Source organism: Phoca vitulina, unplaced genomic scaffold (assembly GCF_004348235.1).
Source record: "Phoca vitulina isolate PV1807 unplaced genomic scaffold, GSC_HSeal_1.0 scaffold8, whole genome shotgun sequence".
In the NCBI taxonomy this organism is placed as follows: Eukaryota; Metazoa; Chordata; class Mammalia; order Carnivora; family Phocidae; genus Phoca; species Phoca vitulina.
The window spans coordinates 48,194,676-48,219,836 of NW_022589711.1; the positions used below are offsets into that span (position 1 = coordinate 48,194,676).

At 39.0% G+C, this 25,161-nt stretch overlaps 1 protein-coding gene across 1 annotated transcript in view; it reads right to left on the minus strand.

The window, feature by feature from the left end:
* The window catches only part of UBXN7 (UBX domain protein 7), a 62,088-nt gene extending 37,696 nt beyond the window's left edge, over positions 1–24,392 (minus strand). The window contains exons 1-3 of the mRNA XM_032406805.1: positions 24,214–24,392; positions 5,171–5,318; positions 1,986–2,053 (exon numbers count right to left, since the gene is read on the minus strand). Of these exons, the coding sequence (XP_032262696.1) occupies positions 1,986–2,053; positions 5,171–5,318; positions 24,214–24,376 (379 nt within the window). The 5' untranslated portion in view covers positions 24,377–24,392. The remainder of the gene's footprint in view (positions 1–1,985; positions 2,054–5,170; positions 5,319–24,213) is intronic.
* Between the last annotated feature and the right edge of the window lie 769 nt (positions 24,393–25,161).

Here is a 25,161-nt window from a genome sequence, read left to right on the forward strand (position 1 = left end):
CAGAAAGCCTTTAAGTAATGGGAAGCTATCAAGCTCCTAATCGTGGATATAAACTTTCTAAAATTCTAATTTTTGCCTGAAAGCTCTTTTTTTTAAAAAAAATAACTGGTAACAAACAATGTCAGTTGTTTGTCTTAAAGCAGTAACAGACCTTTGTTCAGATCCAAGAAAATGTCTGCCAAATGCCTAAGTCTACATAACCATAGTTTGTCAGGAATCTTTCAAGTAAAAATAATGTTCCATAAAAAAAAAACAGCTAGTTTAGTTCACAACTCAAACAACCATAAAAGTGCTTTTCCTTAAAGTAACCACACTACTTCAGTATGCAGAAGTGCTTTATGTACACATCCTATTTCATAAAACAGAATAGTTTTAAAATGTGTACTTTCGAGTCAAGATTTAATGAAGTTAATTTTTTATTGCTTCATCAAGAACATTATTAGTAAAATAGGTTTATTTAAAAAAAAAATTGTGAGTGTATGGCAGTGAAGAATTTACAGTTTAGTGCCACTGCCCCGACTCAATTAAGATGCAGCAGTCTGATCCATCGTTGCCTCTGAACCATCAGTCCAAATATCAACAATGTAAAAAAAGGCAGATAACTTCTTATGAAAATTATTATGAAAATAGTTTTCATCTTACAGACCCCCAGACCACACTTTGAGAATCACACTTTAAATCAATACTGTCCTAAGAAGAAAATAGTTCTCCAAAGACCTTTATCAAGTTATAATAAGATCTAATAATGAGTGTTAGGACTGACTTCCTAACTCTACAGTCATTCCCATTCCCCTCTTCAATGTCTATTAAACCAGAGGTAAGAGGAGGAAAGAGGTTTCAAACGGGAACTCTTTTGCCTCTTTACAACAGTAAAAGAGCACAGAATTTATTTCCTGTAGTCTACCCCACTCAGAAATCCTGCCTTATTCCTTGCAATAAAGAAAAGATAAAGCTTCCAAGGGCATCACCCCTCAATCTTAAAATCCATTCATAACATTTATATGAAAAAAAATTATGAACAATGTTTTATTACTTCTGGTATATTAACAGCACAATGACTGGCTGAATCAAAGTCCAGAAAGCCCATATTATACTTCAATATTCAGTTCTTACAGTTTTCTTCCTCCCATCTTTATTTCTAATCTAAACAGTATATTCTGTTATTTCTCACTACAGTAAACTCTAAAGCTGCCAAGTCAAAGACTGATCTTAAAAAAAACTCCCAATTACAGTGCTTTTTCAAATTAAAACATATCATTTATATAATTTTCTTCATCCTTTTCTTATAATTTATTTCTTCACCTTTATTCAAGTTTACCTACAGAACTTTTTATTTCTCTGCATTACTGGTATCAATATGTACAAATACATTTCTATGACTTTGCCTACCCAGGTTATAACTTTATTTTCTATTTTTTTAATATACCTATTAATACCTAAAATATTTAGCTTGCAAAAGGTAAATAAGTGCTTATTAAACTAAAAGTTTTCTTTAAATCTAATTAAATGTTCCATTTTCTACTGTCTCTCTATGCACCCAGACTGACACCACAATTTTTTGCATGGATTAGGTATTACTTTCTCCTTTGTTCAAAATAGGAATAGCGCTTCTGGAAATTTAGAAAGAGTAAAGACAAGGCATATCAAGACAGTAAGGATATGGTAGTCAAGTAAGTGCCCCCCAAAACAAAAAGTAATCGGATCTTTTATCTAATGATAGATTTGCTTCCATTACAAGGCAGTATTTCTTTTTGCTAATTTTCCTTCTTTTGGCCTTCTACAACAAATATTTTAATCTGGTTCTCTCCTTGTAAAGAAGCAACTGTGCAATTTTCCTGAAGGGAGTACAGAATTATGAGATTAAGAACTGACTCTACACTTAAAAGTAATAATCTCTGAGCAAGCCTTCACATCTTTTGATAACTTCATTAAAACCCTAAGGTAACAACAGAGTCCAATAAAACTAAGGAAAAAAGAGAACTTACCACCAAACAAAGGTTCTGGTTCCACCAATATTTCCTGTTTCTGAGGAATTGGGGCACGAACTTCTTCTCTGTTAAAAGAAGTAGGAAAATATCAAAAGGAAAACTGTTTTTTGCTACATGTTCTCTCCATAACTATTGTGAATGCATCCAAATTAACAAGTTATATGAACACCAAACTTAGTGACTTTTAGGAACCATGGTGTTAAATAATTGTTAGGTTTCCATACAGAGGTCACCTGGAATAAAAGTACCTGGCATAGATGGCTCAAATGATTTATAAAGAAAGAACAAACAGAAAAGAAAAAATATTTCCCCTTTGCTCTCAAGTTCCCTACCCTAGATTCTTTACAGGAAAAAGGGGGGGGGGGGCGGCTTACAAAAAAACAAAAACAAAAAATCAGACAAAAAATGGAAAATATAGGCACAATAAAAGCAGTATTACATTACTACTATATCAAACAATAGATCATTAAATCACATGTATTAAAATAAGTTTAGGGGCGCCTGGGTGGCTCAGTCATTAAGCGTCTGCCTTCGGCTCAAGTCATGATCCCAGGGTCCTGGGATCGGAGCCCCGCATCGGGCTCCCTGCTCGGCGGGAAGCCTGTTCTCCCTCTTCCACTCCCCCTGCTTGTGTTCTCTCTCTCGCTGTGTCTCTATCAAATAAATAAATAAAATCTTAAAAAAATAAAAAATAAAAAAAATAAAATAAGTTTAAATAAACAAGCAGTAAATTTTATGCTAGTTATGAAGACAGTTAACATAGGTATTACCTTGGATTATTTATTAAATAAACTCCAATATATCCAGAGCAGAAGAAGTAATTACTCATCTTTTAAAAGCCTATAAACTCTTCAAAGTTTACCTCCAGAGGATTTATTAATAACCCATCTCCTCCAGTAGAAAATACTCATTTAGAAATACTGTAAAAATGGCTATGTTCTTTTAAGTATCAGTTTATTTTATAGTTTTAACTAAAATATTAATCTCTGCTGATTAATGTTCGTAGCAAGGAAGAGTATGCTCCAAATTTATTGTGTCCTACTCACATGTTAATTTAAGTAAGGCGTAATGTTTTCCATTCAGGTGTTTCTAATAGTAATAACTGAGCTTAAGGCCTTCTTTTTTATATCTAATAGGTAGAACTCCAAAACATACTTTACAAAATAAAGTATGAATATTCATTTGTCAACAAAAACATCCTATAATCAAAGAACAACTAGTTTGACAGAGAAATCTACAATAAGCCAAAAGATGAAGGATAAAAGGTAATTCAAAATTAAGTACATCAGTCACTGCTCACACACAAAATTCAATAATCTGAAGGAATAGACAATGCATCTATAAGAGGAAACTCTATTAATCCTCTTTCATCAAAGAGAAATAGTCCATTTTCTTAAGAAAATTAAGAATTTAGAAGACATCTTTTACCTAAATAAGTCTTTCCATGATTTCCATGATTTTCCTCATTATATATATATATAATTATCTAAATCTAAAACAATTTAATTACTCAGAAAACAAACCTTAATCTGATGAAATACATCAATTAGGGGTTTAGATTAAGTAGTAGTCCCTATACAGAAAAAGTTGATTACTACATGTTTGAGGGTATCTGTTCCAAGATTGCTAGCTACCCAACAAAATGAAAGAATGGATCAGAAAAAAGTGAACTGTAAAGAGTGAAAATTATAGTTTAGGACAATCAATTAGCAATACAAATAACCTAAGTCAAATTATAATGTAATTCAATAGGATAAGATATTCATCTATCAAAATTATTATTTTTTAAAAGTAGGTTCCACATCCAATGTGGGGCTTGAACTCACAACCCTGAGATCAAGAGTTGATGCTCTACTGACTGAGCCAGCCAGGCACCCCATATCAAAACTATTTTTAAACACAATTAAAAAAACATGTTTTATACAGTGAGAACAGTTATGTTCCCCCAAATCAGCCATGAATACCTGTTATTCAAGTTTCTGTAAACTAAATCATGTTTTCATATTGATTTCCATGAAAAATTTGAGCTATGTTGGGGGAAATGGGATACCAACATCTTAAATACGTAGCCAATACTGATAAGAAAAAACTTTATGAAGTATTAATAATGATCTCTAAAGTTCACTCTTCATGTGGAAACAATTAGTACTCTAGAACCTGGAACTAGATCAACGAAGTAACTATGTCTTAAATGTTATTTGGCTTTTTAAATCTATCTCTAATTTAAAAATAGTATCTATGTCTTTATCTATTCCCTTAAACAGGGAATTCCTCTTGTTTAGTATCTCATGTTGTAAACACTGAGTGTTACAAAGGGCTGTAAGCATTAAAGTCTTATTTAAGGATGTGCTTAATTGTTTCAAAAATCAATGGTTTTCCTTTGAGTAGCATTCATCTCTAATATTTTCCAAAGATGTGGAATTTTGCCCATAAGGTATTCATTTCAAATTCTCATTGGTATCAAATGTAAAGGGCAAAACACCCAAATTTGTTCACCATTTATTATCATTCTCTACAGAATACAGTTCCATATGTTAAAGGTGCTTCCAATGATTAACCACATGTAATTATCATTGAGGTATAAAGGACTAGAATTATTTTTCAAAAGATTTTCCTGGCAACTCAAAACTCTCCTGGGACAATGTAAGAAAATTTAGAATTGGGAAATCGGAGCTTCATTGGGCTTTATTGCCGTATCTGCTATGTAATTACTGTGTAGCCTGGGAAAATGGCTTAGCCTTTGCTTCCTCATCTGTAAAATGTAGATAATAATGTCATCCCGTAGGGTTCTTTTGAAGATTAAATAATAGACATGACAGTGCTCTAGAGAATTTAAGGCACATAAGTATAAAAATGTACACGAGACACTTTTTGAAATGCTTTCAGCTTTTAAGTTTTTCAAAACCAGAGAATTAACCTAACTGATAAAAATGCAACTGCTGTAGGGCGCCTGGGTGGCTCAGGTGGTTAAGCGTCTGCCTTCAGCTCAGGTCATGATCCCAGGGTCCTGGGATCGAGCCCTGCATCAGGCGGGAGCCCGCTTCTCCCTCTCCCTCTATTGTTCCCCTTGCTTGTGCTCTCTCGCTCTGTCAAAGAAATAAATAAAATCTTAAAAAAAAAAAAAAAATGCAACTGCTCAATTTAGGCGGGGTTGCTCCTAACAATAAATAATAAATTCATACTCTGTGTGCGGTCTGACTGTGGAGACACTTGCTGAACTGGTACTGGGCTCTTCAGCAATTCCTCCACCATCCAAAAACATAGTGACTGCCATCTCCAGATTATTGTTGCAGGCTTCGAGCATATGTTTCCCTACACTTTCGCTTGCACCTGAAAAAGCAAAAAGACAGGGAAAAAGTTAAAAAAAAAGACACCTTCTTACTAAAGGTTCATATTAAAATACAGAAATTCCCAAGCAAATTAATAATACCTTTTCCCTTTTAGGATGAATGACTTCTTATTTACATTTACAATGTTAGCTGATTAGTAAATTACACAAAGCTAGAAAAGAAACTACCAGCATTAAAATAGTGGTCTTCCTTCATAATAACACCAAACTAAATAAAGCATGTCTTTAAATGGACCAACTAGGGGCGCCTGGGTGGCTCAGTCGTTAAGCGTCTGCCTTCGGCTCAGGTCATGATCCCAGGGTCCTGGGATCGAGCCCCGCATCAGGCTCCCTATTTGGCGGGAAGCCTGCTTCTCCCTCTCCCACTCCCCCTGCTTGTGTTCCCTCTCTTGCTGTATCTCTGTCAAATAAATAAATAAAATTTAAAAAAAATAATAATAAAATAAAAATAAATGGACCAACTATGTATTTGTTAGAAACTGAAAAAATGATAAAGAAAAATGAAAGACTACATTCTAGAAAGTTAGAAAATATTTTGTTAAAAAGAATGCATTTCAGTTAGCATTTGTTTCCATTAAAAAGAAAGCATTTTTTTAATAACAAAGGGAGAGCAGTGAGATGGGACATTTTGTCAAAACTATAACCAAGTCAAAATCTGGTAAGAATGTCAATCTTCAGGGCACCTGGGTGGCTCAGTCAGTTAAGTGTCCAAGTTTTGATTTTGGCTCAGGGCATCATCTCAGGTTTGTGAGATCGAGCCCTTCATCCAGCTCAGCGCTGGGCATAGGAGCCTGTTTAAGATTCTCTCTCTCACTCTCCCTCTGCCTCCCCAACCCCCACCCCCACTCTCTCGCTTTCTCTAAAAAAAAAAAAAAAAAAAAAAAAAGTCAATCTTCATCGTTTAGAACTGACCCTACACACATTTATTCATTTGTAAAACCAGCACAGTCTGTAGATGCAATGTATACTGGTAAAGCCCTTTACAAAACCAATTTTAAAACATGTATCAAAAAGTACTCCTTCCTTTGTTGACCCAGTAATTTGGGTTTCTAGCCAAAAAAACACTTTTTTTTTTTTTTTTAGATTTACTTGAGCGGAGTGCACATGCGCACGCTCGGGAGTGGGGCGAGGGGCAGAGGAAGAGAATCTTCAAGCAGATTATTCCATGCTGAACGCAGAACCCCACGCAGTGCTTGGTACCACAACCCACGAGATCATGACCTGAGCCAAAACCAAGAGTCAGACGCCTAAACTTAGCCACCTAGGCACCCCAAAAGATTTATTCTTTTATCTATTCCATATCAAATACTACAAGCATAAATACGTCCACCTATACATGTCCAATATAGTTTCAGTTAATATTGAAAAATTGGAAACACAAATGTCCAGTAATACTAGAATCTAAATTGTAGAATTTATTTGATGGAACATTTTGTGACCATTAAAACACACTGCAGGGGCGCCTGGGTGGCTCAGCTGGTTAAGCGACTGCCTTCGGCTCAGGTCATGATCCTGGAGTCCCTGGATCGAGTCCCGCGTCGGGCTCCCTGCTCGGCAGGGAGTCTGCTTCTCCCTCTGACCCTCCCCCCCTCATGTGCTCTCTCTCATTCTCTCTCTCTCAAGTAAATAAATAAAATCTTTTAAAAAAAAAATAAAAAAATAAAAAATTAAAAAAATAAAACACATTGCAGGTTTTCCATCTGGGATGACTTTCCTTCTACCAGAATCATGTACCTTATAATTTCCTTCTAAAGGGGGTGTGTGCGTGTGCGTGTGTGTGTGTATTTGGTCTGAAAATGTCTTCATTTTGCTGTCATTCCTGAAAGATAGTTTTACTGGATATTCTATTTTCAGGCTGATAGCCATTTTCTCTCAGTAAAGACCACATTCCAATGTCCTCTGGCTTCTGTTGTTGCTGCTGGGAAATCAGTTGCTAGACCAGAGAAAACCTTTTTTTTATAGCAATCTGTTGTTTCTCTCTAGTTGCTTTTAAGATTTTCTGTCTTTGGTCTTCTGCAGTTTCACACTAATTTGTCCTGGCTGATTTTACTTATCTCCTTGGGATTCACTGCACTTCCACCATGTAGTAAGGATTGTTATCTTTTATCATTCCAAAAAATTCTCAGCTATTTCTATTTAACAATTACCATACTCCTCCATTCACACTTATTTCTTTCTGGAACTCCAATCAGATCACTCTATGCTGTGCCAGTCTGTTCTTTTTGTAGTTGTTGTTTTTTAATCTCTTCACTGGGTTTTTCATTTCAGTTAATTTTTTTTAAAGATTTTATTTATTTGAGAGAGAGAGAGCACGCGCATGAGAGGGGGGAGGGTCAGAGCGAGAAGCAGACTCCCTGCTGAGCAGGGAGCCTGATCCCGGGACTCCAGGATCATGACCTGAGGCGAAGGCAGTCGCTTAACCAACTGAGCCACCTAGGCACCCTCATTTCAGTTAATTTTTTTTTTAACACTTTTTTTTTTTTAAAGATTTTATTTGACACAGAGAGAGACAGAGAGAGAGCATAAGCAGGGGGAGTGGCAGGCAGGTGGAGAAGCAGGCTCTCTGCTTAGCAAGGAGCCCGATGTGGGACTCGATCCTAGGACTCTGGCATCATGACCTGAGCTGAAGGCAGCCGCTTAACCGACTGAGCCACCCAGGCGCCCGATTTCAATTAATTTTTTAGAACTACAAGTTCCATTTTTGTTTTTTTCCTAATATGCCTAGCCATGTTTCAGAGACCCTTCCTTTATACTCATATTTCAAAGTTCTCATTCCTTCAAACATATTCATCAAATTTATTCAAATTACTAAGACAAAACAAACTTTCTGTAGTCTGTGGGAGTCATCCTCTCTTGTTTCTGCTGGCTCTTGTTCATGTGACATGGTTTTCGTGCATTTTGTGATTTTTTTTTTTCCTGTGATCTCATGTGCCTTGGATTTTTAATTCTGTCGATTTTTGAAGTGAGGGTTGAAGATACATTCCTCCTAAGAGGGGTTTGATTTGGTAAATTTTGTAAGGCACCTGTGGGCACTACCAAACAAAGACCATTTTATTTTTTTTATGATGTTATTTATTTATTTATCTGAAAGAGAAAGAACGAGCAGTGGGGAGGGGCAGAGGCACAGAGAGAGAGAGAGAAGCTGACTCCCTGCTAAGCAGGAAGCCTGATGCAGGGCTTGACTCCAGGACCCGGAGATCATGACCTGAGCCGAAAGGCAGATGCTTAACAGACTAAGCCACACAGGAGCCCCAACAAAGACCATTTTATATACATTCTTGACTTAGGGTATTTAAGCCCTCATGGAAAATGTGACCCTATAAAGACCCGTGTTATAAATTCTCAGTGACTATCTCCTGCCACTCTCCAACTGCCAAGGTTGAAACAAAGTCTCAGCTTCATGAAGGGGAAGGGTCTCCTATCAGACTCTCCTCCTTAGGAAGACTACAGGCATTGTTTCCCGTTTCCTGGGCCCTATGAGGCTATCAAAGGAGAAGTTTAAAACCATTCAATTTGGGCATATTCCACCAGGGTGAAGGCTTCCTTTAAATCTAGCTAACATCTGCATTCCCATTTCATTTCATTTTTAGCCTCAAGGTATTCCTTACTTTCTTACCAGCCCAATGATGTGTTTTCAAAAAAAAATTTTTAATACACATTTCACTTAGGATTCTTCTCAGCAAGAGGGTTATTCATGATCTCTCTCTGTTTACCCCTACTGCCAGAAATGGAAGTGCTGATTCTCCTCTTAATTTCTTTCATTTGTTTTCTCTTTTCTACTATTAGTTTTTTTTTTTTTTTTTTAAGAGTTTATTTATTTATTTGTCAGAGAGAGAGAGAGAGCACACGCACAAGCCTGGGGTAGCAGCAGTCTGCCTGCTGAGAAAGGAGCCTGATGCAGGACTCGATCCCAGGACCCTGGGATCATGACCTGAGCCAAAGGCAGACGCTTAACTGACTGAGCCACCCAGGCGTCCCTCTACTATTAGTTCTAAGGCTTTAAATGAAGCCCACAATACTTCTTACCTAGATTACTACAACAGACTCCTAATTGATCATCATTCTATCTTCTACCTTGTTGCTGCAGCTATGCTCCAAAATACAAGTCTGATTCTCATTCTCTCTCTCTCACACACACATCCACTTAAAACTCTTTAATGGCTTAAAAAAAAAGTCTTTTTAATGGCTCTCTGACACCACAGTATACAGTATAAATTCCAAAATCCTTATGATCTGGAAAGTCCTTTGTGACCAGGCCTCAGCTCATCCCTCTGGTTTTCCCTCTCCTCTTCCCCATCCTACACAATTCAGTATAGTCATACTGAATTACATGCTTGGAATGTCCTTATATCCTCCTCATCTCCCCTTCATCCAGTTCACGCATGCTCAAGAACCACCCTAAGTGTTACTTTGTGAATTTGTGTGCTAAGCATTCTCTACAGTACCTCCCCACTCCCATCTCTATGATACTCTTCTATTATATACATCAATATACTACTAAGTAGTAAATGTTGGTTTACTTTCTGGCTCCAAGGAAAGAGCAGAAGCTTCTTAAACACAGGCTTTTGTCTTGGTATCCCCAGCACCTAGCACTGTGTTTGCTTGCACATGATCAATGTCTAATAAACTGACTTAGAGCTATCTCACAGTACTTCAGTTCACCAGTTGATATACCAGGGAAAGAAAGGTCGGGCTTCAGCCAAAACAATACTTCCATATCCTTTGAATTTTATACCGTGTGCATATGTTTATTCTTTAACTTTCATTTATAAAGTAATACGGTTACACTGTGGAAATCACAAACAACAAGTGGGTACTTAAGATCTATCCATGTTCTTAAGATCAAATTTCCAGTGAGAGCATCACATACAATTTTTTTTTTTAAACCATGAGACTTTTTTTTTTTTTAAAGACTTTTTATTTATTTATTTGACACAGAGAGAGAGTGAGAGAGAGAGCACAAGCAGGGGGAGCAGCAGGCAGGCAGAGGGAGAGGGAGAAGCAGGCTCCCTGCTAAGCAAGGAGCCCGATGCGGGGCTCGATCCCAGGACGCTGGGATCATGACCTGAGCCGAAGGCAGCCGCTCAACTGATTGAGCCACCCAGGCGCCCTGTCATCACATACAAATTTTAAAAGCGCTCTATCTCAAACAATGTAAAGTGAAAATCACATACTCAAAAAAAAAAAAAAAAAAAAAAACCTGTCAGATGACGAAGTAGCTACTGCTTTGTCTGATAGCTGACAAAGACATATCTAAGATGCCAGTGAAAAAAACTGAACAAAATTATTTCCTGAGGGGTGCTTGGCCTACTCAGCAGGTAGAGCATGTGACTCTTCATCTCAGGGTCGTGAGTTCGAGCCCCATGTTCTGGGCAGAGTTTACGTAAAGAAAAAGATTTGAAAAAAATTATTTCATGAAACACAAGTGGAAAAACCATGAATACATAATATTAGGATTTAATGTTAAATCAATTTAAAAAATTACAAAAAAGCATCTGATCATTTAACTTAAGTCCCTAGAAATTTGCATATTTATGTTGGTGAGAAATCTTTTTTGGGAATTGGACACAGAATTACCTTTCATTTGGGGTTGGCTGTGTATCTGGGTATATATATGGTCATTTTAGTTACATAGGCCCAGGGAGGCTTTTTCCTTTAAAAAGGCTTCACATATTACTCAAATTTAAGAAACTTCCAACCCTTCTCTCTCCTTCAACTGCAAATATCCCATCAGTCAAACAACAATTCCTACAGTTTCCATATAGATGAAACCACTCCGACCCATCCTTTTCGCTCTGCATTCATCACTGTAGTCTTCTTTCAAGCCTTTACCTCTTACATGAACTACTGCATCTCTCTGCTCTTGGTCATGTTCCCTTTGATAGACCTTCTACACTGCTAAATAATGTAAATTTGATTGTCTTCTCTGTATCAATCTGCATTGCTGACTGTAAGTTTTCATCTTTCCTAAGCTGCCAATAAGATTTGGCCCTTATTTACTGCTTCCAAATGATACCCCTCTGCTCTCATCTCATCCCTATACCATTCCCTCCAGCCACACAGGTCTACATAATCTAGGCAGATCCCTTGGTGTTACTTTAGAATGCCATGCCTTTGCATAATATAGTTATATCAAATCAGTCCCCTCATTCACTAAATACCCACTTCCCTGTTAAGTTTTAGACCTTCCTCCTCCCCTCCTCACCCTGAAGTAGATAGATAGAGGAATAGATGTATACTTTTCCATGAAGTCTCAATCTCTATCCTTGTCTGTGCTAGCTCTTCCTTCTTGCAAACTTTAAAAACTCACTGAACTTGCCCAGGTCTCACTCTTCTCATACCAGTTCTCTCTCCCTAAGGTCTCAATCAAGCTGAACTAAAAGTTCTCAAGTTCTAGTATGTACAAATTTACATTCTCACCATTAGTAAACACACTTTTATTTTTTATTTTTTTAAAGATTTTTTATTTATTTGACAGAGAGAGACACAGCGAGAGAGGGAACACAAGCAGGGGGAGTGAGAGAGGGAGAAGCAGGCTTCCCGCTGAGCAGGGAGCCCAATGCGGAGCTCGATCCCAGGACCCTGGGATCACGACCCGAGCCGAAGGCAGATGCTTAACGACTGAGCCACCCAGGCGCCCCAGTAAACACACTTTTAAAAAATGAAATTTCAGGGTGCCTGAGTGGCTCAGTCAGTTGGGCATCTGACTCTTGATTTCAGCTCAGATCATGATTTCAGGGTCGCGAGACTGAGACCCGGGTTGCATTGGGCTCCACACTCAAGCCTGCTTGAGATTCTCTCTCCCTCTCCCCCTCCCCCACACATACTCTCTCTCTAAAATAAATAAATAAATCTTAAAAAAATTTTTTTTCAAAATGCAACTTTTTGAGGGGAAGGAGTTCAAATATCCCAATAGCCAATCTTACGTAATCTTGGGGCAAAACCAGCACAAATTTGATGAACAATTTTGAGACTTATGTGTTTCCATATTATTTGTCATAAAACCTGAGGCTTTGTTTTAGTGCCTTCCTAATACTTTTACATTATACTTCTTAAATGCTAGTCTAAAAATTCATTTTTAGACTATTGTACTCCATTTTAATTTACTTATCTACACAGCAATTCTGAAAGTTAAAAGGTTCCTATAGGCAGACCGCTCTGGCTGCTTGTTCTAGCAGAGAGATGCATGAACTGTTATATTTGCCTCATAATGAACCCTAAAATACCAGCTTCACAAGGCATCCACTAATCTTTTCCTTTTCAGAGAATTAAATCACTGAGTTCATATCATTTTTGGCTCTTGTCTTTCTAGGTGCTCACACTGCACTAAAGCACCATAAAAAGCACAAAGAATATGTTGGTGGGGGAGTGAAACTCCCTCTGCCATAATAGCAACCAATGCTGGCTGCTTTCACTCCTCTGAAATGTGTTCACAAGGAAATTCAACTTAAAAATGACCACTGCATACAAATAGTTGTTGTCAACCTCTCTACCACCCTCCAACTATCAGAACTCCAATACAACTGACTGGAAACCCTTCAGAGAATTTATGGGCTCTGAAGTAAAATAAAAGATGGTATGAAAATCAGGAACTTGTAAAGTCAATCCTCAGGCAAGCTCGCCTGTCAACAATATGGTCTGCCTATCCTAAAAGGTCTAACTGCCTAAATTTTTTTTCCACTTTATTATGCTGCCTAAAATGCAACCACTGAAGAGATTAATTTAGGTTAACAAACATGCTTTTTATTTTATTTATTTGTTTTTTTAGAGGTGGGGGGCAAAGGGAGAAGGGGAGACTCCGCACTGAGTGCAGAGCTGGAGGCAGGGCTTGATCTCACAACCCTGAATCACGACCTGACCTGAAATCAGAGTCGGGACGCCAAACCAACTGAGCCACCCAGGTGCCCCATCATTTATTAACTTCTTCATTAGATGTTGAGCTACTCCCTAAAACCCTGTAAATTGAGAGCGAAAATAAGAGATTAAGGGAGTTGGGTTAGGAAAAAAGATATAAGTAGCTTTAGCACCCAGGTGCCTTTTGGAGGAGAGCTAAGGAAGGCCTACCAGAAGGTGCTGCACTAGGGTGGGAGGTACCTTAGGGCATGAAAAAGATACTGGGTACCTGAGCATAGAGACACCAAACGGTTGGAATGAAGGTATCAAATTTTTCCTCTGGCCAGTCCTAAACACTGTAAGGAAGAAAAAACATTCTTCATGTTCCCTTCAGTTCTCAGTATAGATATTAAGAGCATGAATACCACTCAAATAAACCTGAGTCTGACTCCTAGTCAAGTTGTGTGACTTTGATCTAGTTACTAATTTCTCTATAGCTCTCAGTTTCTTAGTTATAAAATGGGGATATTACCAACTTCATGAAGTGCTTGTGTAGATTAAGAAAATTCATATTAAAGAACTTGGCACAGCTCCTTATTGGCAAATAGGCAAGCAGAGTAAGACATCTCAGTTTTCTTTCGCTCACTCATCTGATGCTATGAACATGTGCTTCACTCATGTTAAACACTCATTTTGTTTTTGTTTTTTTAAAGCAGGAATATAACAAGAAATAATCACTCTAGAAAAAAAAAATGAATGCTCTAAAGAATAAAACAATACCAAAAGATATCTGCTTTAAAGAAACCTGTAAGTAAGCAGCATTCCAGTATCACTGAGAAGCATCAGGAGTGTTGTAGTGGCAGTAGAAAACTTAATAAAAGTATAGGTAAGTATTCCAAAATTTCCTAGGTCCACAGGTTTATTGAACTATAGATTAAAATATAATTTATTAAAAGGGATTCTACAGGGAATGACTTTAAGACACAAAAATAAAGCTATAATAAAGGAAATAATAACTGTGATATTTTGGGGGCAGATAGTGTCAACACTCGAGGCCCAGAACTGCCATCCTATTTATAATCCTTACTTAACTATTTAACGCTAGAATCTAAACTGTAGGCAGCATATCCCAGAGACAGCCCTATCATATCTCTGTTGACAATGTGCAGGATAACTTGCATCACTGGCGTTTGTCAGTGACCTGTAAGAAACATTCAAGAAGAAAGAGGGACCTCTACCTATGAATATTTTTTTAAAAGGAAGCACATGCTAAATCCTGGCAAGACTGAAGAAGGTAGTATTTGAGAGGGGCCCAAGAAACAAAGTACACCATTCATTTTCTTAAATAAAGCCAAATTATCTGAGTCATCTTGCTTGTATAATCATTCTTAAAGTATCGCTTGTATCAGTGCATCATTTTATTTATTTATTTATTTTAAGATTTTATTTATTTATTTGAGAGAGAGAGACACAGCGAGAGAGGGAACACAAGCAGGGGGAGTGGGAGAGGGAGAGGCAGGCCTCCCGCAGAGCGGGAGCCCAATGCGGGGCTTGATCCCAAGACCCTGGGATCATGACCTGAGCCAAAGGCAGACGCTTAACGACTGGGCCACCCAGGCACCCCAGTGCATCATTTTAGAAACAGAAGACAACAGAGAGATAATTAAAGGTTCCAGTGGTTCTTAATGTCGGGAAGTAGTAGAGCATTTAGTAATGTGAGAGACCATTTTTGGTGTTTCATGACTGGGGGCTAGGAGAGCACTACTGACACTTAGTGGAGAGAAGACAGGAATGCTATAGGACGTTGAAAAATGCCTCCCCTCCCACAAAGACTGCTCACACCTTCATTTCAGACTTATGACCTCCAGAACTGTGAGAGAATAAATGTGTGTAAAGCCATGCAGTTTGTGGTAATTTGTTACAGCAGCCACAGGAAATAAATACAAGTGCTACATCTTCTGAAGCGGATAGAACAGTCCTACACAACAAAAAACTGTCCCAGCCAAAATGCCAATAACACTCCCACTGAACTAAATAGGAATATGAAGAAGTGAAGGTTAACTGAGAAGGCAGAGAAAAAGTATGGAGAGCTAAATGATATAGGGGAAAGGAATAGTGATCAACAAGTTTAATCAAGTTGCAAGTTCTACCTATACATTCAGAGGTAATAACTATTTTTGATGGGTCAGCTGTAAAAAATTTGAACTTCTACCTTATTATATTCAGAATAAAACACCTATCTTTTTTAAAGGGGCGGGACTAATAACACAAGTTTGCAGATTTAAACTATCTGTACACTTGTTTAAATAGGCTTATTTTTTTTCCCAAAGATTTTATTTACTTATTTGAGAGAGAGAGAGAGAGAGAGAAACAGCATGAGAGGAGAGGGTCAGAGGGAGAAGCAGGCTCCCCGCCGAGCCGGGAGCCTGACGCGGGACTCGATCCCAGGACTCCGGGACCATGACGTGAGCCGAAGGCAGTCGCTTAACCAACTGAGCCACCCAAGCGCCCTAAATAGGCTTATTTTTGAGGTCTCAATATTACATGCAGCAACAGGATGGCTTAATCTAACCCTGCATCTTAGTGTGTTCAGGCTGCTCTAACAAAAATACCTTTGACTGGGTGGCTTAAACAACAAACATTTATTTCTCACAGCTCTGGAGGCTGGGAAGTCCAAGATCAAGGGTCCAGAAGATTTAGTATGTGGTACAGGCCCGCTTCCTGGTTCAAAGACAGCTGTCTTGGGGGCACCTTGCTGGCTCGGTCAGTAGAGCATGTGACTCTTGATTTTGGGGTTGTCAGTTTGAGCCCTACACTAGGTGTAAAGATTACTTAAAAAAATAAAAAAAAATTTTTTTAAGTATATTGAAAAAAAAAAAGAACAAAGACAGCTGTCTTCTTACTGTGTCCTCACAGAAGGGGCAAGAGTTCCCTGGGGTCTCTTTTTTAAGGATACTAGTCCTACTCATGAGAGCTCCATCCTCATGATCTAATCACCTCCCAAAGGCCCCCACCTCCTCATACCACCACATAGAGGGTTTAGGATCTCAACATATGAAATTTGGGAGGGGCACACAAAAATTCAATCTATAATCTATGGCAGGAGCTCCACTTTACTATTTCTCACTACATGAACCCTTTTCATTTACTCCTTCTCTTCCTTCCATCTGTTTTAAGCCTGCTAATGGCACCAAAGTGTATTATTCAACCCAGCCTGTGGTATACAATTCACCAGTGGCCATTTCTTTGCTGCTGCCTCTTAGTTCACACTCTCTCCATTAATGACTTGATATAGGAAATAACCCAAAACCTGTAATGCAGTTATCTCCACCACAGCTGAAGAAAGAATCAAGAGATTTTCCAAACTATAGTAGTCCCTTATGCCTATCCTCTATATCACTTTCAAGTGCCAAAAAAATTAGTGTCTCCTCCACTACTTTCAAGGAACCAAAGTAGAGCAGTCAGAGAGAGAGACAGAGAGAGAGAAGAAAAGAAAAAGAGAAGAATCCCTCTGTAAAGCCCTTATTATCCCAGGATAGAGAACGGAAAAAATTAGTCTCTCCGCTACTTTCAAGGAACCAAAGTAGAGCAGTCAGAGAGAGAGAGAGAAGGAAAGGAAAGGAAAGGAAAGAATCCCTCTATAGAGCCCTTATTATCCCAGAAGGATAGAGAACAGAAATGATAAAGACACAAAGAGATTGCTTTTTAATTCTACCTATCCCCCAGAAATGATAACAAAGTAAGCTAGACTGTCCACCTAGGAAACAGGAGTGAGTGACAGTTGCAAGAAGTAAGGTGAAAGCTAACCTCATCAGTCTCCCAACCTGAAGTTTTTAAGCATTCAGGAATTGAAAATATTAAAAAACAAAAACAAACAAACAAAAAAAAACACCAAAAATTTATACCCAGAAAACTAAATTTATTAAGTATAAGAGAAACGAAATGACTGAATTAGCGGACAGATAAACAAAGCTAATTTTTGTTGGATCAACAAAGGAAACTATAGTGAGGGTAGTAGTAATATGGTGAAAAATGCATAGGCCTAGGGCGCCTGGGTGGCTCAGTTGGTTAAGCGACTGCCTTCAGCTCAGGTCATGATCCTGGAGTCCCTGGATCGAGTCCCGCATCGGGCTCCCTGCTTGGCAGGGAGTCTGCTTCTCCCTCTGACCCTCCCCACTCTCATGCTCTCTCTCTCTCATTCTCTCTCTCTCAAATAAATAAATAAATAAAATCTTTAAAAAAAAAAAAAAAATGCATAGGCCTAGGAGTAAAGACACCAGAATTCTAGTCCCTATTCTGCCATTACCTAAGACCATGCTACCCAAAGTGTGGTCCTGAGACCAGCTATCTCTAGTCCATGACAAGATTAAAAGAGAAATTCTAAAAATAAATAAGTAAATAAATAAAAGAGAAATTCTAGTGTAAGCATTTAGAAACTTTTCTGACAATTTGATAGAGTAATTTTATGTCTGTGGAATCTAATAATTAAAAGTTCAGGCTTAAAAGATTTATGGATGGCAAATTATCATATGAAAAATGCCCAATACCATTAGTCACTAGGGAAATGCAAATTAAAACCACAATACTATACCATTACACACCTATTAAAATGACTACAAAATATTAAAAATACCAAATGAACAAAAAATAAAATAAAAATAAAAATAGAATAATAATAAAAAAAAATACCAAATGGGCAAGTGAACTCTCATACATTGCTGATGGGAATGGTAATCATGACCTTGGAAAACAGTTTGGCAATTTCTTAAAGTTATATACCTATCATATAATCCAATTATCCCACTCTAGGTATTTATCCAAGGGAAATGAAAACTTACATTCACACACTTGTATGCTAATGTTTTTAGCAGCTTTATTTATAATCTCCCAAACTGGAAACAGCACAATTATCCATTCACATAATGAATGGATAAACAAATTGTAGTATATCCATTCAATGGTATACTATTCACCAATAAAAAGGAACAACGATATGAATGAATCTCAAATGCAGTATGCTAATTGAAAGAAGCCAGACTCAAAAGGCTACATACTGTGATTCCATTTATATGACATTCTGGAAAAGAAAAACAATAGACAAAAAGATTAGGCTATAGGTGGGGGGAGGGACTGACTACAAAGGGGCAGGAGGAATTTTGTGAGGATGATAGAACTGTTTTGCAACTTCACTGTGGTTACAGAATTGTACACAGTTATTAAAACTCATAACTACACATTTAAAAAGGGCAGATTTTACTGCAAATTATACCTTATTTTTAAAAAGAATTTGGGCTTATATTTTGTTATTTTTATCTCATTTTTCAAGCAATTTTTATTTTATTTTATAAAAGTACTGGTCCATGAAGACTGAAAATTAAAAAAAAAAGGGGGGGGTCCTTTCCTCCAAAAAACTTTGAAGAGCACTGACCTAGTCATATAAACCTAAGTCACTTTACTTCTCATTTGATTAACTCAGAAATGAGTCAAGATGGTTTTTAAGATATCTTCCAGCCCAGGGGGCACTGGGTCACTCAGTCAGTTGAGCGTTGGGCCAACTCTTGATTTCAGCTCAGGTCATGATCTCAGGGTTGTGAGATCCAGCCCAACATCCGGCTCTGTGCATGCCATGGAGCCTGCTTAAGATTCTCTCTCACCCTCTCCCACTGCCCCCCCCACCCTCTTAAAAAAATCTATGAATATTCAATGATTCCTGGTTTCCTCAAGTGCCTACATAGTATCTGAGTTACTACCATACTCCTGATGTTGGAAGTACCATTACATTTTCCTGGTTTTCCTCCTAAATCTTTGGTTTCTCTGTACTTTCTTCTTTGCACTGTGTCAGATGTTAGTGTTCCTTCAGCTCTGTGTCTTGGAGCCTACTGTATTCTCACAGTACACTCTCCCCTGCAAGATGCTATTCACACTTACACTTCAACCGCCATCGCTACAACTCCTCAGATGACACTCCTCTTTCTAGACCCAAATAGTCATTTGTATATTGAACAGTCCACTTGGAAGTCTCAGAGGCAGCAACTTATCTGAAACTGAACTAATCATCTTCTCCCCAAACCTCTTCCACTATCCCATATCCTTCACAAATAGCACCATTATATACCTAGATGTCCAAAACAGAATCCTAAGCTTCATTCTGACTCCTCTGACTTCTCCCCATATCTTTCTTCCCTTATCTTCCACAAACTTATTTCAATAAGGACACCAGTGTCTTTCTTGGATTAAAGCAACAGTTTTCTACTTATCTCGATGCCTACCTCTTCTCCACTATAGCCAAGTAACTCTTTCTAAAAAATCTAAATCTGGTTATGTCACTCCCCCAATTAAATTTTTCATTGACTCCCCACTACACTAGAATACAGCCAAGATTTAACATGGGTTACAAAGCCCTTCCTAATCTGGCACCCCCCCACTATCTCTTCAGTTCAATTTACTGCATCTCCCACTAACTATGCCCTATTCATTTGGAATTATCATCAACTCCCTAAATCTACTGTCTCTTCTTTCTTGTGTCTGTATGTGTGTTTATCTGTCCCTCTCTCCTCCAGACCTTTGTACATGTTCCTCCTGTAGGAAACATCTCTCCTGCAAGTTTTTTTTTTTTCTTTTTTTTTAAATTAAGTTTTAGCTAAGAAATTATTTCTTCTGGGAAACCTTTCTTTACCTCCATCTTTTGTGCTCCCATAATAGCTACCTACCATTCTCCCATTGTATTATAATACCTATGTATGTGTCTGTATTCCCATTAACCTTTATGCTTTTTGAGCACAGACACCTTGTCTTGCTCATAGTAGTATTTCCAGGATCTGAACCATGCCAGGCACATAGTAGTCCATCAATACTGAATTTATTAGTAAGATTCCATTCACAACTCAAAATTTATTACCTCTCTAAATTCTGCTCAAACATCATCACCTCCTGAAATAGTTCTTACAATTCCAAGAGTTTCCTCTTGATATCTAGAACACTTACAACCATCTTTCCTGACAGAGAACTTAAACACAGTTTAATACTAACCCAAGAGAAATGTATTGTAGAAAAGAATATGAATCGAAATTGGCCACAAAGCCAAAAACTCCACATACCACAGTTTCTAATTTCTGTAACAAATATGCATTCATTTAACAGTTTTAGACAAAGTTAAACTAAGGTCTCTTCTATAATTTCATTAAGTACATGAGTGCCTACTATGCATGAAGTTTTATGGAATTCTATACTAACTCTTGTTTTCTTCTCAGCCTCCACTTTCTATTCCCTCACATTTTGTCCTTACCTTCTACTGCCTGTTTATTTTTACCAATTCTATAGAGCATCTATATATCCCTCATCTCATGAAATTATTCTGATTACATCTGTGCATTTTGTCTATGTGTGGCTGGATGTCAGCCCAAGCTGGTGTTAATGGAATACTGCCATGGTTCAAAACATTAAAAATTGTTCTTTTGGGGGGGTACCTGGCTGGCTCAGTTGGAGAAGCATGCAACTCTTGATCTTGGGGTCGTGAGTTCAAGCCCCACACTGGGTGTAGAGATTACTTAAATAAATTTTTTAATTGTCCTTTTGGAATTACATTCAGATCCAGCAGCACATTCCTTCCTCGTGTTTTAAGAACTGATACGACTTTTGAAAGCAGTTAACAGTCATTCAAACCCAAGTACGATGAATATCAAGGGAGATCAAACTGATAATACTGTAAAATGTAGTGGACTATAAAGTAACAGGACTGGTTTTCTATGCAACTTCAAATGACTCTAACATCAACGGTAAAGGTATACAGTTTCTCAATGTGAGTATTTCAAAGACTGTCAGTTCCCTTGGCTTATCAGAGTTTGATCACAGAAAAAATATTTATGATGTAATATTAATTGAAAAGCTATTCTAGGGGCACCTGGGTGGCTCAGTCGTTAAGCATCTGCCTTCCGCTCAGGTCATGATCCCAGGGTCCCAGGATCGAGCCCCACATCAGGCTCCCTGCTTGGCGGGGAGTCTGCTTCGCCCTCTCTCTCTGCCTGCCGCTCCCCCTGCTTGTGCTCTCTGTCAAATAAATAAAATCTTAAAAAAAAAAATTGCTGTTGTGAGAGATTAGTTTTTACTTTTTTCAAAATCATTTCATGTTATGATTTGTGTGTGTGTGTGTGATTTTTTAAGTATTTTTTTTTTTAAATCAGGAGTCAGGGTGCCTGGCTGGCTCAGTCTGGAGAACACACGACTCTTAAGCTCAGAGTCGCAAGTTCAAGCCCCACATGAGGCATGGAGCCTACTTAAAAATAAATAAATAAAAATAGGGGCGCCTGGGTGGCTCAGTCTGTTAAGTGTCTGCCTTTTGGCTCTGGTCATGATCTCAGGGTCCTGGGATGGAGCCCCGCCTTGGGGACTCTGATTTTCCCTCTCCCTCTGACCCTCTTCCCTGCTCGCATTTGTGTGTGTGTGCTCTCTCTCAAATAAATTAAAATCTTTAAATAAATAAAAATAAATAAAAATCAGTCAGTACACCTGAAGCTAATATAATATCGTGTTGAACTATATTCAAATAAAAATAAGAAAAAAATCGAGTCATTACTTCATACTCATACATCATATAGAGAGATTTGTTCTACTTAGTGAGAAATAAGACTTAAAATTCTTTGTTTTCTGTTCTATTTTTAAAGCCACAGAAAAGGTAAGGCTCACATTTTTGAAAATGCATTGCTTTCACCAGAATGTTGAGCTTCCAGAAAGTAAAATCTTTTTGAAATCACAGCTTAAGCTCTTAAGGTCAATTTAATTCATCCAGCAATGAATAAGTATCAAATACCTTTTTATCATAAAAACTACAATTTTAAAATATATGTGGAAAGAACCCCAAACTTTCTTTTTTAACATCTGTGAAAAAGACTAAAGGGGTTAATCATGTGTTTCTAACAGTTAATCACTGTCTTGTAAAAAAAAAAAAATCCCCAAAGTTATTATTTTTTAAAGTTTTTTTAATTTATTCAAGTAATCTCTATACCCAATGTGGGGCTCGAACTCACGACCCTGAAATCAAGAGTCGCATGCTCTTCTGACTGAGCCTGCCAAGAGCCCCAGAATCCCCAAAATTATTAATAGAAATTCATAATACATTAAGAACAATCTAAGGTATTTTCCCTTTTGCAGACTTCCAGATACCATTGTCTACTAAGGGTCTCCGACCTGATTCAGGAATAGAAAGGCCTGTGGCCAGGAAACAAGCCATTTAAGCTAGCATAGAATTAAACCAAGTAAGTGAGCCATTTTATCTCACCACACTTTGGGTTTTGTCCATATTTAACAAAAACGCTGAATTAGAAGAAATAATGTGAGGTTCTGAGTTCCTGAAGGGGTGGTCCTTAACATAAAAACAGTCTGAGTTCCTGAAGTGGTGGTAATTAACATAAAAAACTGAAATTAAATAGGTGGCATCTTAAACCAACTCTAGAAAAATCTAAAAATTAATAATAACCACTTCTATATCTGATTCACTACAAAGATTTTTCTATAGAAAAATAATGCTGCAATATTAACTTATATACACATTAATTTTCTAATTTTCCCAATAACAGCAATCTGCTTAGACACTGGGAAATGCATTAGATCTTTAATAGTCCAATCACAAAAGTTTTAAAATATTAAGAAAAGTTGATCATTCCATTCCTCATCCCAATTTTACTTCAAATTTTACTTTACCAATTTTGACGTGATGTTTCATGCCCACCAGCTAGATAATGCATCAAACGTCTAGTTGTCATTGCAGAGCAAAAGAAAAAACTAGCTTTAAATTATAAAACAGCAACGTGCATACAACCTGTCTGGTTAGAACAATATAAAATTTTACTTAACCAGATCTTATACGTCAAACTCTAGGTACATTAACAGTAGAAACATTCTCTGCACCTTACAAATAACCAGATAAAGTACAGATCTGCTCAGAAAGGGAACTAACATTCTAACCTCCTTCCAAAATGACAAACTAGAACGGCAAAATTACACTCAGGCACATGGAGTACTCTTCTCTCAAATCACTCCACAGAGAACTTCATCATTTGCTCCGCCCTCTAATAACTCATGCAAAAAAAGTTCAGCACCATCAGAGAGAAACAAGGCATAGAGAATTCATAGAATGGCTTAGGGCCTTTCCTCCAGGCGGCAAGAGGATCTGCGTGTGCCCTTCGCAGGGGTCCAAAGGAAAATAACCGAGGATTTGGGGGATGCTGACACCCAAAAACTGACTTTCTCTCAAAGAAGTTTCTGCCGCCATCCCTATTTTATCAGCAGGAGGCTCCGGCGCCATCGTCCCAGTCTTTATTATTTTATTATGGGGAGGTGGGAAACGCCACCCAGGATTCCTCCAGGCCTTCCCTATTAAGGTTGGGGGGTTCCCCCTCATTCTTCTCTTAAAACCTCTGTCTTGAAGGTACTTCTCAGCACCCCCCTTTCTAGCGGCCTATCCCCCAGGATCGGTAAAGGCACTGCCGAACCCACCAGCCTCGTCGTTAAGGCGGGAGGGCCCGAGCACGCCAGGGCCACGGCGATGGCTCTGAGGGGCCCAGAAAGGGGAAGGGCAGGCCAGGGACTGGGGGAGAATGACCTGGCCGAGGAAGAATGGAAAAAGGAGGTGAGAGATGCACTGCACCCCACGGCTGCACAGAGAAGAGAAGGTAATGAAGGAGGAGGAGGGCGGTGGCCCGGGTGCGGCCCCCCACCTCTCCCGCCCCCAGGTCCCCGGGCCGGCGGGGGCGGATGAGATCGGCCCATTCCCCGGGTCTTGGATGACAATGGGGGCATTGGGGGTGAGTGGGGGTGTCGCCCTCCACACCGCGAGAAGACCGAGAACGAGGTATGGGGTGCGCGGGGGGGCTGTCTCCCGCCTGAACCCGGAGACCCGACGCCGTCGTCGCCTCTTCCTCAGAAGGGAGGACGGGAGCTGTGGGGAAAGCCCGAGGGAGAAATGCATGAAGGTAAGGGGAAGCCCGGGGCGGAACGGCCGTCCGCTCCAGACCCCACTCTCCACCTTCCGGTAACCGCGTCTCTTACCGGTGATGGCGGTGAACTGCTGAATTAACCCCTTCAGCGCCGAGGACGCCGCGGAGCCCCCGTGGGCAGCCATCTTACCGCCGCCGCCGCTGCCGCCGAACAACAACACAGACACACACGGACCGCCCTCCCCCACTTCGCCGCGCGGTTTGCGCAGGCTCATTGACCGCCCCCCAGCCCCCCCCCCCCCCCCCCCCCCCGCGGAGATCGGCGCAGGCGCACTTCCAGGCCGGTCCGGGAGCGCTATCTGCTCTCCCGGTTGGTTGGCTGCCCGGTAGCTGCCTGCCGGCAGCATCCTTTACAACCTCTGGTGCCTTCCTCTTCAAGCTCCAAGGCCAGTCTCATAGATGCGATATCTGTTCCTGGTTTCCGAGATAAGCTTCAGCGAGCTCGGCAGATAGTAGGCTCTTTGCGTTTCAACTTCACAAGTTTTATTGACAGACCCAACTGCCGAAGACAGTTTTTCCTTCTTTTTTTGCAGCTCCATAGCCCTCTGCTAGGTTTCCTACAGCTCCTATCAAAATACAAATCCTACATCATCGCACTGAAGCGTCTCTCGCACCTGCTCCCCAACCTCTAAACTAATTGCCTAGCTTTCCTTCAATAAATTTGTCAACTCATGTCTCCCCTCAAGGTCTCAGTTTCCTCACCTATAAAACGAGGAGGTGTCATTTAGGTAAAAATAAAACGTGTATTTGTATATATAGTATATGTATATATGTATAGAATGAGCACTGGAAAGTTGTACTCAAAAGGATACTGGTGACGCCTAGAGAGGGGAGCAATAGAGGGGATGGCAAAAGAAGACTCTGAGTGTTTTTTATCTTTTTTTTTTTTTTTTTTTTAAGATTTTTAAAATTTGGAGTGCCTGGGTGGCTCAATCCTTAAGCGTCTGCCTTCGGCTCAGGTCATGATCCCAGCCAGGGTGGAGCCCCACATCCGGCTCTC